The following is an 18,518-nucleotide window of genomic DNA, read 5'->3' as shown; positions in this document are numbered from 1 at the left end:
CTAGTTTGGCAAGTCTGTCGATGACTCTCCTATCTCAAAGGCTTGAATATAAATCTATAAACAAGACAGCATCATATCAAGAGATTTGAATATAAATCTATAAACAAATCATAATCATATCAAAAGATAAACAACAATTCTAGTATGTGATTTGGTTGGGAAACTCAAGTTGAATCTCATTTGAGTTGTGTCTTCCCCAAACAAAACATGCATTATACCTTTCGTCGCACAATGTCTGTCGATGTCGAAGTCTCGATGACGAATCTGTCACTATCAAATCTGAAATGGAAATGTTGATACATATTCTATCAATCTCTAATCTCAATCAACACATATCCAATTCAATACTTGACCTCGGTACCATTTGACGGCATATCAACGTAATTTCTCAATACCGGTCAATCTATCTCTCAACATATATCACCAATTCATAATTCTCAACTCATAATCATCATCATAAGCACATGATAGTACTCAAAATCTGCATATTTAATTCTAAACATGCTGGAAAATAATAACTATAGCATACAACGTCCGTTCTTCGATCCGGTTGCGTTTCTACGATATCAATAATCTCAAGAACATATTATAGAACTCAATTCATCCTTCTCCTAACACATATATATCAAAATGTGCTGGAATTGAATGAAACTTACATCTTCTTGTAGCTAGTGATGAGAGGAACTCAAAACCAAAATCGGACTAAAGTTTGGATGTAAAAATCTTGTACAAGCTAGCTTCAAAAGTGGAAGAACTTTCCTTTTCCTTGATCCCTTCTCCCTCTCGATTCTCAGCTGTCCAGGAGAGGAAATGAAGACACATAATATATATATCTTGCATGTTGAGGGGCAAGTGTCATATTTTTCAAGTAACACGTATGACCGCGGGTGCGGTAGTTCATGAACCGCGGCTGCGCTCAAGCTTCGGCTGTCCATCCATATTTGCATAAACGTCGACCGCGGGTGCGGTCAGTTCTGCACCGCAGGTGCGGTGTCATTTCTGTAAATACTTTCCAACTCTCTGTCCATCAACCGCGGGTGCACTCTTTCTTGGACCGCGGGTGCGGTGACCCTACTGTAAAATTGGCCAACTTTCTGTCCATGCACCGCGGGTGCGATGCTTCTCTAGGCGCGGGGGCGGTCTCCCTTCAAGCAACATTTCATCTTTGCATTTAAATATGACCATCTAGGGCATTACATAAGGGGTTTCGCTTGTGGGATCCTATTGTTCACAAGCTTGTCATCAGCAGGATGTTATCTTCGAGGAAGATAAAGTAAAGAGATACAAAGGCACACCGAGTTCGGAAACTACTATTTTTCAGGTGGAAAATAAGACAGACGAAGGTCAAGTTTCTTGAGAAGCAGTACCAGAGCACGAAGAACAAGAGCATGTTGAGTATGAGGTTTCCAATGTGAGGCAGTCAACTCGAGACAGAAGACCACCAGGTTGGCTTTCAGATTATGTCACTGAAAGCAACATTGCATATTATCTATTATCAGAGGATGGTGAGCCATCGAGTTTCCACGAGGCTACTCAAAGCTCGGATGTATCATTGTGGATGATAGCAATGCAAGAAGAGTTGGAGACATTAGACAGAAATAAAACTTGGGATCTTGTTACACTACCACGAGGAAGGAAAGCCATTGAAAACAGATGGGTCTATAAGATCAAGCGTGATGGCCATAACCAAGTGGAGCAGTATCGTGCTAGATTGGTGGTAAAAGGGTATGCTCAGAAAGAAGGCATTGACTTCAATGAGATATTTTCTCCTGTGGTTCGGCTTACAACAGTCAGAGTGGTGTTGGCATTGTGTGCGGTGTTTGACCTACATCTAGAACAGCTAGATGTAAAAATAGCATTTCTTCATGGAGATCTTGAAGAAGAAATCTATATGCTCCAGCCAGAAGGTTTTGCAGAAATAGGCAAAGAGAACTTGGTTTGCAGGTTGAAGAAATCTCTGTACGGTTTCAAACAGGAGCCGAGGTGTTGGTACAAGAGATTTGATTCCTATATCATGAGCCTTGAATACAACAGACTGAGTGCAGACCCTTGTACGTATTTCAAGAGGTCTGGTGATTATTATATCATTTTGCTGTTGTATGTGGACGACATGTTGGTAGCAGGCCCCAACAAAGATCAGGTCCAAGGATTGAAGGTACAGTTGGCTAGGAAATTTGATATGAAGGACTTGGGACCAGCAAAAAAGATTATAGGGATGCAAGTTCACCGAGATAGAAGTAATAGAAAGATTTGGCTTCCACAGAGAAATTATTTGAAAAAAGTCTTGTAACGCTTCAACATGCAAGATAGTAAGCCAATCTCGACCCCTCTTCCTGTTAACTTCAAGTTATCCTCTGAGATGTGTCCTAACAGTGAAGCAGAGAGGATGGAGATGTCTCGAGTACCATATGCATCAGCAGTGAGAAGTCTGATGTTCGCCATGATCTGTACAAGACCGGATATTGCTCAAGCAGTGGGAGCAGTTAGTCGGTATATGGCGAATCCTGGAAGAGAGCATTGGAGCACTGTTAAGAGGATTCTTAGATACATTAAGGGTACCCCGAATGCTGCATTATGTTATGGAGGATCGGATTTTACACTCATGGGCTGTGTCGATTCAGATTATGCAGGTGATCCTGATAAAAGAAAATCTACTACTGGTTATGTGTTTACACTTGCGAGGGGAGCTGTAAGCTGTGTTTCAAAACTGCAGACAGTTGTGGCGTTATCTACAACGGAGGCAGAATACATGACAGCTACTCAAGCTTGCAAGGAGGCAATATGGATTAAAAGGTTATTGGAGGAGATCGGACACAAACAAGAGAATGTTCATTTGTTTTGTGATAGTCAGAGTGCCTTGCACATCACAAGAAATCCAGCCTTTCATTCCAGAACTAAACACATTGGAGTACAATTTCACTTTGTACGGGAAGTATTAGAAGAAGGAAGCGTGGATATGCAGAAGATCCATATGAAGGACAACATAGCTAATGTTCTGACCAAGCCACTGAATATTGAAAATTTTGAGTGGTGTAGATCCTCAAGTGGTCTAGCAGAAACGTAAGCAGCAGGAAAAGGCAAGATTGAAAAGATGTGTGGAGATATGTTTGATTCTCAATCTAATATCCAAGTGGGAGAAATGTCGACAAGAACATTAAATGAAGTTTGACAAAAACTTTGTGGGTTGTCAAATTGGACGGAAATAACAAGTGGTGGTTGGCTATTTGTATAGAGAAAGTTTCGGACAATTCAAAGAACGCGTTTTTCTTACGCGGTTTCACACTCGAAATTCGACTATAAATAGGTGCCACATTCCTTCATTTCAAATTATCTCTTCTTCGAGTTTTCTCTCATCTTATAAGCATTTGAGTACTTAGTTCTATAATATTTGTGAGGTGTTTTGTTCTCCTGTATTAAGAGAGTGTGTGTTCTCTTTGGAAACACAGTGAGTGAGTTGTACACCACAAAATATTATAGTGAAATTCTTTTCATCTTGCCCGTGGTTTTTACCCTAATAATTTTTAGGGGTTTTCCACGTAAATCTCGATGTCCAGTTTATTCTTTATTTTCGGGTTTTATTATCTCAAATTCCGCACGTGAGACCAACAAGGATGACCCCCTAATTTTGATGTGAAAAATACCATAAGCTTTTAAAATTGTACACATGATTATTTTATCAACAATATTCCTGAATCTATCCTTACACATGTTACTTCTCGCTCCTATCTCTCAGAGGCCATTGAATGAGCGACTGATGAATCACTACAACAAATATGAGTTTTGTACGTCGTTGTTTGTATGAGCTATAATAATATTAAAAACGCACATGGATAGGATGCCATAAATACTACTATTGACGGCGTGCTTTTAATGGTACTCTCAATACATATACTCTCTATCTTCTTCTTTGAGAATAAAAAATTATTCAAATATGATTTAAAAATAGAAGAAATTATGGTACAATCAATGCAAATTCTTATATTAAACACAACCACGTGTTATTTAATTGAAAAAAACTATGATAAAGATTGATTTTTGTGTGAAGACATATTAGTTTTTTGATAAATTGTTGTTGATTTTGAACTCAAAAATTTGTTTTGTGTATATATATACACATATCCACTATAACATAATTTTGACTTCTACAAGAAATTTTACATTTGGCGACGTTGACCAATGACGAGGTGTAATTGAAACATGCCGTCGAATATTTGGCGACACCAAAACTCTTCGCCGAGTTGCGTCGCAAATTGTTTGTAGGCAAATTTCAATCGGCCTTTGGCGATGTGGAAAGTAAAACACCACTATCAATGTACGCATTTCGTGACACTGATGCTACACGTCGCCAAAGGATATTATCATGTGACGACGCCTTCCTTGCGTCGATAAATGTATTTTTTGATTCGATTTTCTTATATTAAGATATTAGACATTTGGCGAATCCCTTAGTGTTACCAATTTTTCTATTTTTTTATTAATCCTCATTTGCCGACACTATAAAAGCATTGTCAAAATGTGTCATTAATATTATTTTTGTCTATTAAATATGAATATCAAATATAATAATTATATATAGCAAAATTTAATAGATGTGTAATTTTTTATTCAATAATCAAATATTTTTTAAAAAAGAAAATAAACTAATCAAATAATGTCCAAAAACAAATCTACTCAAACACTAATTAGATAATGTTGCAAAAAAAAAAACTACATAATCGTTGTTGGAGGTGAGAGAAGTGATGGAGGAGATCAAGTCGAAGAGCCTGTCAGTCGAGGCTGGAAAGAGAAACCAGGAATGATATGTTGTAATGTTGCAATAATGAATCAAATTTTTGTTGTTGCTCATCTATAGTCTATTATTGCTCATCTATAGTCTGTTTTTGCTCATCGATCTTTTGTTACAGAGCCATAATTTTTCACCATCATCATTATGTTTTGACCTGATGTTTGTGGCTGTAGGATCACCCACTATAAATAGTTTAGGTAATGGACCTAAACCATTGACGTAGCAAGATCGCGAGCCTAAGATTTGCGTCATGATATTAGCATCTTTGGGCTGATGCACATTATCAATAGTAGATACAGACACTTCATCCTCTGGCTGAGTCGATCGAACTTCCACCATTTCAGCCTTAAAAGAAATTTAATTATTAGTACTTAAAAAAATCATTGTTATTAAAAATATAATGGAAAAAAGAGAAAATACGTTGTAAAACTAAACAATAAAGCATTTTGACATCTAAAATCTAATATTCACCAAAATTAGCAATTATTTGCAACCAGTTTCAATCTATTATTTTCTCTTATCCAAGCAAAGAAGCTTGACCATGCCAAAAAATCCAAAAGCATAAAATAAACAAACTATTTGAAGGAATGATACTCAAAATCACCAATAACAAAACCCAGAAAATGTATACACCACTGAACATAAGAAAACCAAAACACATATACATCGAGATGGAAAAATTGGTAAAGTCACAAATAAAACAATTAGTATTCATGACTCCCTTAAAAAAATGGTAAAAGATACTTACAAATTTTTGTGCAGCCCAATCATTCTTCCATTTTCCTCCTTTGTGAAACAACAATTGCTCAAAGGTGACGATCACGCTCTGAAGCTCTCCCGTCACAGGATATGCCTTAAAAAATAAAACAGTTATTATCATATAAAATGTAAAAATAAATATTATTTTATAATAAAACTTACAGCAGCGTGATAATGTTGAACCAAAGTCTTCGATCCATGAGCGCCTTCAAATGGTCAACAAAATCGATTATTTGTATTCTTCTCAGATTTTTCCTCCAAAATTAAAGAATAATAGTAGTGAAAGTAATAATAAAATATTTATCAATTAATCTAATTATTACTAACTATTTGTTTCTTATTTACAAATTAATCATAAAGAAAATTCTAATCATCTTGGCTTACTCCCTTGTATGACTTTCTCTTTGGTGCATCTTTATTTTGCAACCCATCAAGTTGCTTCCAGTGCCTCCTCATACTACATCTTCGTTCTCGAATTGCTCTCATGTTACCAAAAATACCCCAAACGTTTGAGGGAAAATTTCTTTCTACGTATCAGCGACGTCGAGTGTGCTCTATGTCATCAAATGCTTACATTTTTTGAATGAATCAATCTAAGTACACACGTCATCAATTTGTTTTGAAAAAACCCTCATTGCTTAAAATAAAAAGTATATTTTAAGTAAACATGGGATCGACAATTATTTGTATAAATGTTTATTACAAAGACTATTAATTAACTTATAACGAGACTAAAAATAAAAAAAAATGTAAATTAGAAGACAAAAAATAATTTTGTTTGGATATTTAAACTCGGAATGTCAATAATCGATATATTATAGATTTGAACTAAAATGTTATGATATCAAGAAAAAGCTATTAAAAAGTTGCAGCAAAACGCATGCCCGACACAAATGATTACATTAAATAATAAAATTTAAAAAGCGAAGCAAACAGTCAGGAAAAAAAAATACTAAAACGAGCATGAGTCGTGGAAAACTTCCACCACCAAACCCTAATTAATAATCGATTAATCCCCAAAAAACTTTCATCATGCAGCAGAGAAACTCGCAGGAGATCTCAGCCCTTCATCGGTTCTTGTCTGAAAATGGTTTGAGTTACTGTTTTCCGGAGACGCAGAGCCTTTGTTGCTCATCGGAAGTGCCGGAACTTGTGGACAGACCTGATCAGGCCCGGGGTCTGGCTGCTGCTGAGAATCACAGAGAAGCTGAGAGGAAACGTAGGAAGAGGATTAATTCTCATCTTGATAGGCTGAGAGATATTCTTCCTTGTAGTTCTAAAGTAAGTCAAATTTATCATTTCAAGTTTTGGAATGTTTTTATCAAGTCTTTTCTTAAAAAAATGTGACGGGTGTTGTTTTTATGCTTGCAAGTTTCGATCTTGACAAGATTTATTTTGGATGATTTTTATAAACGAGATGCGGATTTTGGTTAGTTAATGGATTTATTGCCTTTGGTTTTTAAATCTTGGTTCTCACATAATTTGAACTCAGGAGTTCACAGTATGATCCTTTGAATCAAGAAATTGTTGTCCTTGAACCCTTTGGAGAGTACTTTAAATTATTTTCAATTAATAAAATTTATCATGAATTTTTTTTTTTTGGGGTACGAACAGAAAACATTACTGCAAGTTTCTAAACATAAAAAGAAAATAAGCTTTTGAATTTTTTTATCACAAATTAAAGATGAAAGCTCATGATCATTCATTCTTTTGGAAAAAAGTAGTCTAACTTTACAAAAAATCATATTTTTGCGAGATTCAAATTAATTATCTGACCGTTGCAGACAGACAAAGCTTCACTGCTAGCTCACGTAGTTCAACGCGTGAAAGAACTAAACCATCAAACCTCACAAATCATGCAGTTTGATCAAACAATGCCTTCTGAATCAGATGAAGTCGCAGTCACACACGACGACAATTTCCATGGAAAATCGGTGGTTAGAGCATCCCTTTGCTGCGAAGATCGTGTTGATCTCATACCCGAATTGATCGGCATAATTAAGTCGATGAATCTGATCCCTTTGAGGGCTGAAATGGTGACTTTAGGAGGGAGAATAAAAAACGTGATAATTTTGAAAGGGGAGAAGAATTCGATGGATGAATCTTGTTTGTTTCTGAGAGAGGAGCTGGAAAGATTGGTTTTGAGTTCGGTTAATCGTGACGATGGAGGAAATTTGAAGAGGAGGAGAAGGTTTGATTCATTTTCATGAATGAGTTTTTGGTGTGTTTGAATTTGTTATTACCATCGAGGTTTATCTAAATTTTAGATAATTGAAAAGATATGTAACTATTACACGATTAAAAGTAAAATTTGATAATATAGAAAATCAAAATTGCATATAAGCAAACACATATGACGAAACTGTCTGATTTTTTTTATAAAACTCGTTTCTTAACAAAATATAGAACAAAAATTGCATTTTTGGTCATGCGTGTTAATGTTCTCTTTGCGATTTTGCTCTTTTATATTTTCAAATTTCAACCTTAATCGATTGACTTTTGATTTTTGGAAATTTAAGTTATTTTTCATAATGAGTATTGATGTGATAGTATACACGTCAGATACACATTGACGTCATGTTGAAAAAATGAAAAAATGACTAAAATTATCAAAAATAAATATAACAGACTAAGATTGTAATTTGTACGACGTAAAAAATTCGTATAGGGACAAACATAGAGAACCAAAAATGTAGTTTTCCATAATATTAATGTAACAAATCCCTTCTTCATTAAAAAAAAAAAAAAAACCACATGCAAATAGTTTGAACTTTATAAACAGGACCAAAACAAATTTGGCATTCAATATTTTGTGAACATTTTCTCTCTTAATTTATAAAAAATTTATTTCTTATAACGTAAGAAATTAAAATTTTATTAATTAAAATTCATTTTTTGCACGCATTGCCATGATTATTATTTTACGATATTTTTCCCCTACTTTTATATATTTTTATTTAATTAATTTGTTATTAACAAGCTCAATTTAATTAATTACACTATATAGTAAAAAAAATAGTTCAATAAAATTTGAAAAACACCAAATCTTAGGCATCCATCTCGAAACAAATCAGAATTTTTGCTTAAAAAAAGCATATATAGTTTAATCGCACGCATTGAACTTTAGTTTCACAATTTTCTCAAATCATACATAAATAATTTTAAGATTAACGTAAATAAATAAATAAAAGATATTCAATTCATTTAATTATTTATTATAATCAAGTGAAATAAATAAATAAAAATGGCTCCCGAATTGACATAAAGTGAGGGTTAGGAGACCGACCGGAGCTGTGGTCGGGCAACAAGCTCACGCAGCCGACAATTGGCGGCACGCATTCAAGGAATTGTCGGGTGTTGCATGGCGGGCTAAGCTCCCATTGCTATTTTTTTTAAAAAAAAATATTATTTTTATGCTTTATAAATATATAATATTTTAAAATGATATTTTATTATTATTACATCGATGATGATCAAAATATATTAAATCGTATAACAGTCAAAATACTAAGCTCTAATTGTTGTTCTAACATGGATAATCGTTGCCCGATAATTACATCAATATACTATTAATTATCATCAAAAACAAATATGGGATTTGTACCAAATCGTCGGATTAGCGACTAATTAATTCAACAAAATCATAATTGAACTTCAAAGTGTAATTCAAATCTTTTTGAATAAACATAGTCGCCAAAGTATCATTCAATGCACATGTTTTTCAAAAAAATTGATTCCGCTTGTACATATTAGCCGTTGACACACACGTATTATGTGTGTAACATAATACACGAATATTATGTATGTGATGAACCTAATATATTTATATTATAAAATTATTTTGATATAAATGATGTTTAATATTAAAGATCAAAGATCACAAAACATTTTAATTTTTTTCCGGAATCGAAATATTAATGTTATTTTATTAACGAAAAAGAAGTGTTCATGCATGTAATTAACCAATTATATTGCATTAAATAGTTTTTTAGACAAATTCAAGATTATACTATGATCATGAATGATTATTTTAGGGTGTTGAGCTATTATATTATATATAATAAATATATTAAATATGTATATTTTAGAATATGGATTATATATTTTGAGTAATCTAACAATTATTTTGTGTTAAATTAATTAGACACATGGCTATGTAGCGAGAGAAATAACTGAAAAAATATTTTTGATTTGGGCCGGCCCATCCTAAAACTTGGTCCATTTAATATTTTAATTTCACGTGTATGAGAATGACGCAAACCATATGCATACAAAGAAAAGTTATTTACTATAAAGTTAAAAATGTAGCATATATATTTAAAACTATTTTGTATTATAATACAAATGACAACAAATGAAGCGTATGCAAAAACTTATGTGAGACGGTCTCATGGGTCGTATTTTGTGAGACAGATATCTTATTTAGGTCATCCATGAAAAATATTACTTTTTATGCTAAGAGTATTACTTTTTATTGTGAATATCGAAAGAGTTGACTCGTCTCACAGATAAAGATTCGTGAGACCCTCTCACAAGAGACATACTCTGAAGTGTAAATATCAACTCTTTCAAAAGTAATAATAATATATCTTAGTACAAATATCGAAATAGCTAATATATATTTGAAAAAAATATTAGAAAATTAATAATTTCAATATATATAATTTTGATATGATGTCCATCAACCGTACCCATCTCACACTACATATGTCTGTACATGCACTAGGTGAGCACAGAACTGAACATGATTTATATATAATTTTGACGATTTTGGTCATCTCTATGCTATAAATTAAGTTGTTGTCCATATGTTTTTGATTATTTTTTCAGCGAGAATGTTGATAAGGTACTTGCATGCAAACAATGTCGCGTCGATGTCATGTCAGCACTATCCGATCAATACGTTATTTTCCCGAAAACATTCAAAACTCGATAACCGATGGTACAAATTATTTATGAACAATAATGCCGAATCATTACACTAATCCGAGACCCTCAATTAAGTTGCATAAATTAAGGGGCAAGAATTTCAATGACCATAAAACCCTATGGTCCATTTTGCAGTCCCCCACCATTAACCAAGATAGCTAGAGGATTCTCCATGTCCATTATGTTTATGGAGGCCACCTAAAAATCACATAACGATGGTAAAAAGTAAAAGTAAAATTTATGTGTTGCGAATATTGAATCATCGTTGTCTTTATTGGATGGGTGGTTGGAACATAAATTGATGTTTAAGTAGTCTGACTTGAGATATTATCACTCGCTATAATTTTTTTATATAGCGTTAAACATTTGTTCTTTTGTAGTTAATATATCATGTTTTAGGTATTTTTAATGGTAAGTTTGTGTAATTATTAGAAGGACGATAGTTTAGAATCGACGATTATTATTTTTGGAAGGGTACCTGAAATGTGATATATGAGTTGTTAGAAAAATGAGTTTTGTATCATTTAGAATCGATAAAATAATTTGAATTTATAGGAAAATTGTACATAAATGCAACATTTTATATTTATGAATAATTATTATATGTAAATATGTGTATTTTACATGTATAAAATGTGTGCGAATCAAATCATTTGTCCGAGAATATATCCAGACAACCTTTTGTATCTCTTTTTAAATCATCTTTGTTCTTTGGAATAAAAAGAGAAGAAGATATGGAGGATAGAGGGTATCTGAGAATAAAATTTTATTTGTCAATTATCACAAAGCTCCATCGTAATTTTTTTTTTAAAAAAATTATAAAAATAATATAAAAGGCGAAAAATGGAATAAAGCTTTTGAAGAATCGAGTCAAGTTTGTAGTAATTTAATGGAATTTGGACTTTTGATAGAAAACATAGTAACTCGAAACACATGTTCATGCTATTGGACTTTTGATAGAAATATAGTTGTAGCCAGTTAAATATAGTTGTAGCTCGAAATACATGTTTAGGTTTAGTCTGTTATGTAGTACAATCTCGATCACTCTGCCAAGCAGAGACAATTATTGCACCCAATAATCTCCATCCCAATAATTGCACTCCTTGCAATCAATGAGAATCGTACTCGTGACCTTGACTCTGATACCAATTGTAGAACTGAAAGTTTATCGCTTTACTAAAAGTTATAGCTGGTGGTAATGGTGCAACTCAAATATTTTAAACTGCATAGCAGCTCAAGCACCACGGTTCAATCGCTCTACCAAGCAGGGACAACTTATTACACCCAACATGTTATATTTGTTTTTTTCTTACAATTTTGATCATATTGACAACATGGTTCTAATGTGACACCGAGCAGCACTAGCCTAAGGACTAAATTGATATTTTATATTATATAGAATCAAAATCGCAAACAAATATATGAAAGTAAAATTACAATTTTTCTTTTGTTTAGTCGATTTTAAAATACAATTGAATATAGCTAAGTCGAAAAAATGTTTTCAACAAAAATTTCGGCTTTAGTTAGATCTCGAAATCTATACGTAGCTCCCTTAAAAAAATAAAAAACTCCCAAGCAAATTAGTTTGTAGTTGTGGGGGTTTAAATGGCAGTCCTCTCCTTATTAATATCATTTTAATGCCATTTATGAAACTTTAGGACTGCCATTTCATTATATATATATATATATATATATATATTATGTATAAACGTAGTGTGTATATATAATATTAAGACGGGTTGAGGAGAAAGTTATTAAAATATCAAATTCTACATTTGTTTTTATCATATAAATAAATAAAAAAAATAAATATTGGGCTCCCCATTATATTATAGAATCATATATATTTGTTGGAGAGTGTGGCGGTGAAACGCTGATTAGTTGGGGGTGCGAAGATTTGAATGGTGTAGAATATTTTTGTCTTAAATATTTCTATATACCTAATCTAGGGTCGTATAAATAAAGATGATGTAACTTTAATTCATTTAATAATGAAATTTTTCCACTTTCTATTATCTCTGAGTTGATAAAATAGATGAGCGTTTGGTCAATAGTCATGTGTTCAATTCCTCCTACAACACTTTCTCTGACGAGTTTGTCGCATTTTTGAGAGGTTTACCTAATGCACATCGAAAGATAATGACTACGGATTCATACATCATCAAATAATGAAATTTTTCGATGCTTTCATGGATGTATGCACATCACCAACCACATAAATCTCTCGAATATTTTAATTCATTTTGATTCGATTCGATTCATATTGTTAGCATATATTCATCGTAACTGTAATGTATGGGTTATATTTGGTTTAATAGCAAACCAAGTAAGATCGTATGTGACCATAAATTTGTGTTTATCAGAATTAAGTGTTACGTGAAATGTTACAATATTTCAGACAACATACAATAGAATATATAAGTTTGTAATACAAATTATCTTTAAATAAATACGATGAAACATAATAAATTTTGCACAATTATAAATACTTGCGCGATGTTTCAGGGCAAAAATAATCACTGAAAACCAACGAGTTTATACAAAACTATCACAAGTGATTTTAATCAAAAACTAATTTTCTCGACATGTTGAGAAAATAAAATGCTTTTTAAAACAAAGAACTACATTAAAACAATATATAAGGAAGCAAAACACGATGTTAAAACTGGACCAACAAAAACAAATCTTCAGCCAACTCCTTCACAGTTATTGTCTGCAGATGTCTCCAACAATCGCGGTAACACGCAGATTCAGCACTTCTTCGATCAGCAACAACCTTGTAGATTGTTTTCTCTAAAGTGTATGGAGTGCAAAAATGCAATAGTATGTATGTGTTTCTGCGTAAATCAACACCATTTGCATAAGATGAATCCTCTTATTTATAGCCCTAGAGTTTATCAACAAGAAAACCTATACAATATGGAAAGTAAGAGTTTTATTAAAAACAAACTCTTTTTAAACAAATATATAATATCACAAAAATCTTAACATAATTATCACAATAATTATCACATTATCTAGAAAGTCAAAATCATATTTAAATATTCAAAATAATAACATAGAAAAATTAATTTTAAAAAATAAATTTAATATGAAAATTATATTTCTCTTCCATGAGTGTTACATGATTCTAATAATGAGTAGGTGTCTTGTGAGACGGTCTCACGAATCTTTATCTATGAGACGGGTCAACACTATCGATATTCACAATAAAAAGTAATACTCTTAGCATGAAAAGTAATATTTTTTTAAGGATGACCCAACCAAGAGATTTGTCTCACGAAATACGACTTGTGAGATCCTCTCACACAAGTTTTTGTCTCTAATAATAATTGATGGTATTAAAAAAATAAAGTGGTTGTGGTCGGTCGTGTGGATTTTGGACAAAGTCAGTAGTTCTGATTATTTTAAAAAGAAATTATAATGAAAATTATATAAGCGATCGATTCTCTCTTCCACCCATGTTGGTTCTTTTTATCATGCCTCATCTTCTCTGTTTGTCCTCTACTGTTCAATGAAGCATTGTATTTGTTTTACGATTTTAGTTCTCTATCAATTTGATCTGTTTTGAATTTTAGTTTTATAAATATCAATTTAGTTTGATTTTCATTTAATAACTTGGATTTTTTTAATCTGAAATCACTAAATCAATCTAATATCATTTATTTGACATTAGTATTCTTCTTCGTAGATCATCTGATGAAAATAAAATATATATTATATACATGAATAAAATAAAGACAAGTTTTTTGCTTTCTTATTTTGAAATTTTGAGTGATTTTTTTTATTTTACTCATTATATTTGGTTAGATGAATTTCAATGTGTGCAACATAAATTTTTTATAGTTATATGTCAGCCCTGTAGGTAGGAGTAGAGGTGGGTACGGTGTACCGTACCGAACTACGGTACCATATACCGTACCGAAAATATAGGTATGAAATTTTTTTATACCGATACCGATATCGAAAATTCGGTATACCGCACATTCGGTATACCGAATTTTCGGTATGAAAAAAGTTTATACCGGTATCGTACCGACACCGAAAATTTTGTCCGTATACCGAAAAAATTGTCGGTATATTTCGGTATACCGAACTTAAATTTAAAAAAAATAATAATAAAAAATTATTTTCGGTATTTCGGTATATACCGAAATAACGAAAAAAAAAATATTCTGTACCGATATCGATACCGAAAATTTCATACCGTACCGAAATTTTCGGTATACCGATTTTTTCGATAAGTTCAGTATTTTTCGGTACGATTTTTCGATATTTCGGTATTTCGATATTTTTTCCCACCCAAAGTAGGAGATCATCAATATCAAAATAAATAATATTATATCGATCTAGTGGTTTCTGGTGACAATAAAAAAAATTAAAGTCAGTGGACGAAAACAAAATTTTAACTAGTCACATGAATAAAATTAAAAAAAATGTTAACTTACAAAATTAAAACTACAACTTTTTTATTTATTAAAATATATTAACCTAAATCTAAAAAATAAATAAATTAGAGTAACTTGACTAGTAAAGTAGAAGTCGTGGTGGATGAAACTTATTTATTGTTAATTATGAAGTGTGATGGCACGTCGTATCAATTTATACTTACACCGCCTCTGATCTCCAATAAGCTCCACTAATCTTAAAAAGTTAATTAATCAATGGATTAATATATATATATATATATATATATATATATATATATTTAAGACTAGGACTCTTGTGAGACGGTCTCACGAATATTTATCTGTGAGATGATTCAACTCTACTATTCACAATAAAAAGTAATATTTTTCATGGATGACCTAAATAAAAACCCTGTCTTACAAAATACGATCGGTGAGACCGTCGTCTCACACAATTTTTTTGCCTATTTTTAATTAGCTAAGCACTACAATATATTTTTTTGATAAATTTGTGTGGGAAAAAATAGATCAATTTATTCAAATATTACCATAATTATTTCAACGACTTTCGTTAATAAAATATGGTAGTAAGTATATGCACACGGTATCTTCACGTAAATTAAATTATTTATAAAATATAGTTTTATATTTATCTATAATATATATATATATATATATATATTTTTTTTTTTGGTTACAAGAGAGGGGGTCACCCGTCATAGTACGACTAGCGCACTATCATTCTTCTGAAATATGCTATGCCCATCTTGTCTTCTTTTTTCAGCCACTGCGCAACCTTTGCTGAGTCAATTCCAAGTACAATCTTCTTGTAGCCCGAGTTCCATGCTAATTCCAGCCCTTTGCGGACCGCCCAAAGCTCTGCCTCCTCAACCGAACACCAACCAATGTTGTGGGTAAAACCCAAGATCCAGTCCCCAAGTTTATCCCTCAAAATACCTCCTCCACCAGCTTTTCGAGTTTTGTGGTTGCAGCTTCCATCAACATTTAGTGATTTCCACCCTAGGGGAGGGGGTGTCCAACTAACTATGCAGTTGGCATATCTTGCATTGTTGTTTGGCATGACTTTTTTCGAAGAGAACGCTGCTTTGATTTCTGATACCTTGTTTTTGACCCACTCCACTTTGGTGTTTACATCAACTTTCTTGCCGTTGAATACCAATTTGTTTCGCCAATGCCAAATTCCCCGTAGCGTGATTGCAAAGGCCCTGTTCCACACTATTTCCATTTTGTTATATCTTCTCATGTCCAAATTTGTTCGCAACCAATTCTCTAGGCTGAGGTTCGGGTTCTGTAGTAAGCTCTTAGTGGGAATAAGTCTATCCCAGACTCTTCTAGTTTCCTTGCACTTACGAAAAATATGATCGACGTCTTCCATGCCGTTTTGACACTGTATGCATAGCCCATTGGTAGTAAAGCCCCTTTTCACTCTCTCGGAGTTACTCATTATCTTTCCATGTCGGACTTTCCAGATGAAGGCTTGTATCTTCGCAGGCACTTCCAATTTCCAAATGGCTTCCCACGAGGTGTCATTTGTCTGCTTGTCCGTGATTAGTTCATAGGCTGAATTAATAGTGAATTTCCCATTTTTGGTGCTTCCCCAGCAAATGTTGTCCTCCATGTTCTCCTCCTCATGGATCATGTACCCAGCCAATTCATTCTCCACATGAGTTGGTAGTTTCCCGTGTAACTCTTCCCAATTCCAGCCTTCTCCCTTGATCCAGTAATCATACACCTTTTTTTCCTTCTCCACCGAGTCAATGTTGCTGAGTAAGGACAGGCTCAACGGTTCATTTCCTATCCATTTATCGATCCAGAAGTATATAGATTTACCATTTCTTAGTACTCTTTTTCTTCCCTTCTCCAGGAGATGGTTAATTTTGGAGATGCCTTGCCATGCATTGGATGCTCCTCTGATTGATTGGATCTTAATGGTGTTGGAATCGCTGCGTATGTATTTATTCTTCAGTACCTGTACCCAAAGATTCCCTTGCTCTTCCATTAATCTCCAACCTAGTTTCGTCATGAATGCTAGGTTCATAGGATGTATTCCTTCTGATTCCCAAATCTCCTAACTCCTTAGGCTTTGTTACTGTTTCCCATTTGACAAGGTGACATTTGCGCTCTCCATTGCTTCCACCCCAAAGGAAATTTCGGATCGTTTTCTCGATTTCTGAGCAGATTCCCAGGGGTAGTAGACTTGTTTGCATGGAGTAGAGGGGAATAGCATTAAGCACGGATTTCACTAGTACTTGGCGTCCCGCGAAGCTTAGATACTTTGTTTTCCATCCCTCTAACCTTGCTTTTATTCTGTCCAGAACTTGTTTGTACATGTTGCTAGTGACTCTGCCGTGAATGGATGGCACTCCCAGGTATTTGCCAAGGTCAGTTGTTAGTGGGATCCCTGAGATGGAGGACAGATTAGTAGCCACTGTGTTGTTCACATTTTTAGATACAAATATGTGTGATTTCCGGAAGTTCACTGTCTCTCCCGAACAAGAGCAGAATTTGTTTAAGATCTCCATAATAAGTATCAGCTGTTCGTTTGACGCCTCCGCAAATAGGACTATGTCATCCGCAAATAATAGGTGCGATAAGGGAGGCCCATTTCTAGAGAGTCTAATAGCTTTCCAGTGGCCATTTTCAACCGCTTGGCAGATTAGGTGGCTTAACCTCTCAATACAAATCACAAAGATGTATGGTGATATCGAATCACCCTGTCTAATTCCTCTCCCCGGTTTGATCCATTCCAGTTGCTGTTGCTCTCCATTCCAAAGGATCGATAGTCTAGGAGTTTCAATGCAAGACCTGGTGTTTCTGACCCATTCCTGACTGAAGCCAGCTTCATTTATCGTGTCTCTAATGAAGTCCCACGAGAGTTTATCATATGCCTTGTCGAGATCAATTTTGACGGCCATAAAACCTGTACCTCCCGATTTTTTTCTCATTGAGTGAAGCGCCTCTTGGTAGATAATTATGTTACCAGATTTAAATTTTTATTAGATGTTTGCGCCAACGTCTGAAAGACACTCTTAGGGTGAACATGCATCAAGAGTACGCTCGACGTATGAAATCTATGGATTTTAAATTGTTAGATTGAAAAAAATTGAAATTGAAGCATACACATATATTTGAGTAACAAAATATATTTCAAATCATTCATTCCATTTTAAACCGAATGAATACAATTGATTTCGGACGTGAGTTTGAAATCAAATCCTTTCGAATCTTTCGATCCAATGAATTTCATCTAAAGGTACCGAAATATTTTTAAGATAATTATTGCATAAGTGACTATGTAGTGAATTTCTAATATAATTTAACGGTATATATTTTGAAGAAGATATATTTTATATTTCATTAAAAAATTATGATTTTAAGATGTTATATATATCACTTTTCTTGTGAATATTCGATCAAAGGCGACATACTACGAGAATTTAAATTTGCTTTATTAAAAGTAACAAAGTCGAATAAAGTCCATTCCAATTTTTCAGTTTCGATATTATAAGTCAACATATTGATTTATCTTCTTTTCTTTTTTTTTTTTTTGTTTCAAAATACCTATATTTTTCACGAATTCGTAAGATTTGAATCCGAGTCAAATATCATTTTAC

General features: G+C 33.2%; 1 protein-coding gene across 1 annotated transcript; it reads left to right on the top strand.

Annotated features, from left to right (window-relative positions):
• The first annotated feature begins 6,467 nt into the window (after positions 1-6,467).
• On the top strand, positions 6,468-7,773 carry LOC142505410 (transcription factor bHLH106). Its single transcript, XM_075618381.1, has 2 exons — positions 6,468-6,826; positions 7,330-7,773. The coding sequence occupies exons 1-2, from the start codon at positions 6,578-6,580 to the stop codon at positions 7,753-7,755; spliced, it is 675 nt and encodes a 224-aa protein (XP_075474496.1). The 5' UTR covers positions 6,468-6,577; the 3' UTR covers positions 7,756-7,773.
• Positions 7,774-18,518: the final 10,745 nt, after the last annotated feature.

Source organism: Primulina tabacum, chromosome 10 (assembly GCF_025594145.1).
Source record: "Primulina tabacum isolate GXHZ01 chromosome 10, ASM2559414v2, whole genome shotgun sequence".
NCBI classification, from domain to species: Eukaryota; Viridiplantae; Streptophyta; class Magnoliopsida; order Lamiales; family Gesneriaceae; genus Primulina; species Primulina tabacum.
The sequence above is the reverse complement of the archived record's forward strand: the minus strand, read 5'-3'. Positions and strand labels throughout refer to the sequence as shown.

Bases quoted from the DNA above. Each gene is read 5' to 3' on its own strand.
- LOC142505410 (XM_075618381.1), top strand. From the start codon at position 6,578: ATGCAGCAGAGAAACTCGCAGGAGATCTCAGCCCTTCATCGGTTCTTG. The intron at 6,827-7,329 runs GTAAGTCAAATT...TGACCGTTGCAG, and splicing joins TTCTTCCTTGTAGTTCTAAA to ACAGACAAAGCTTCACTGCT.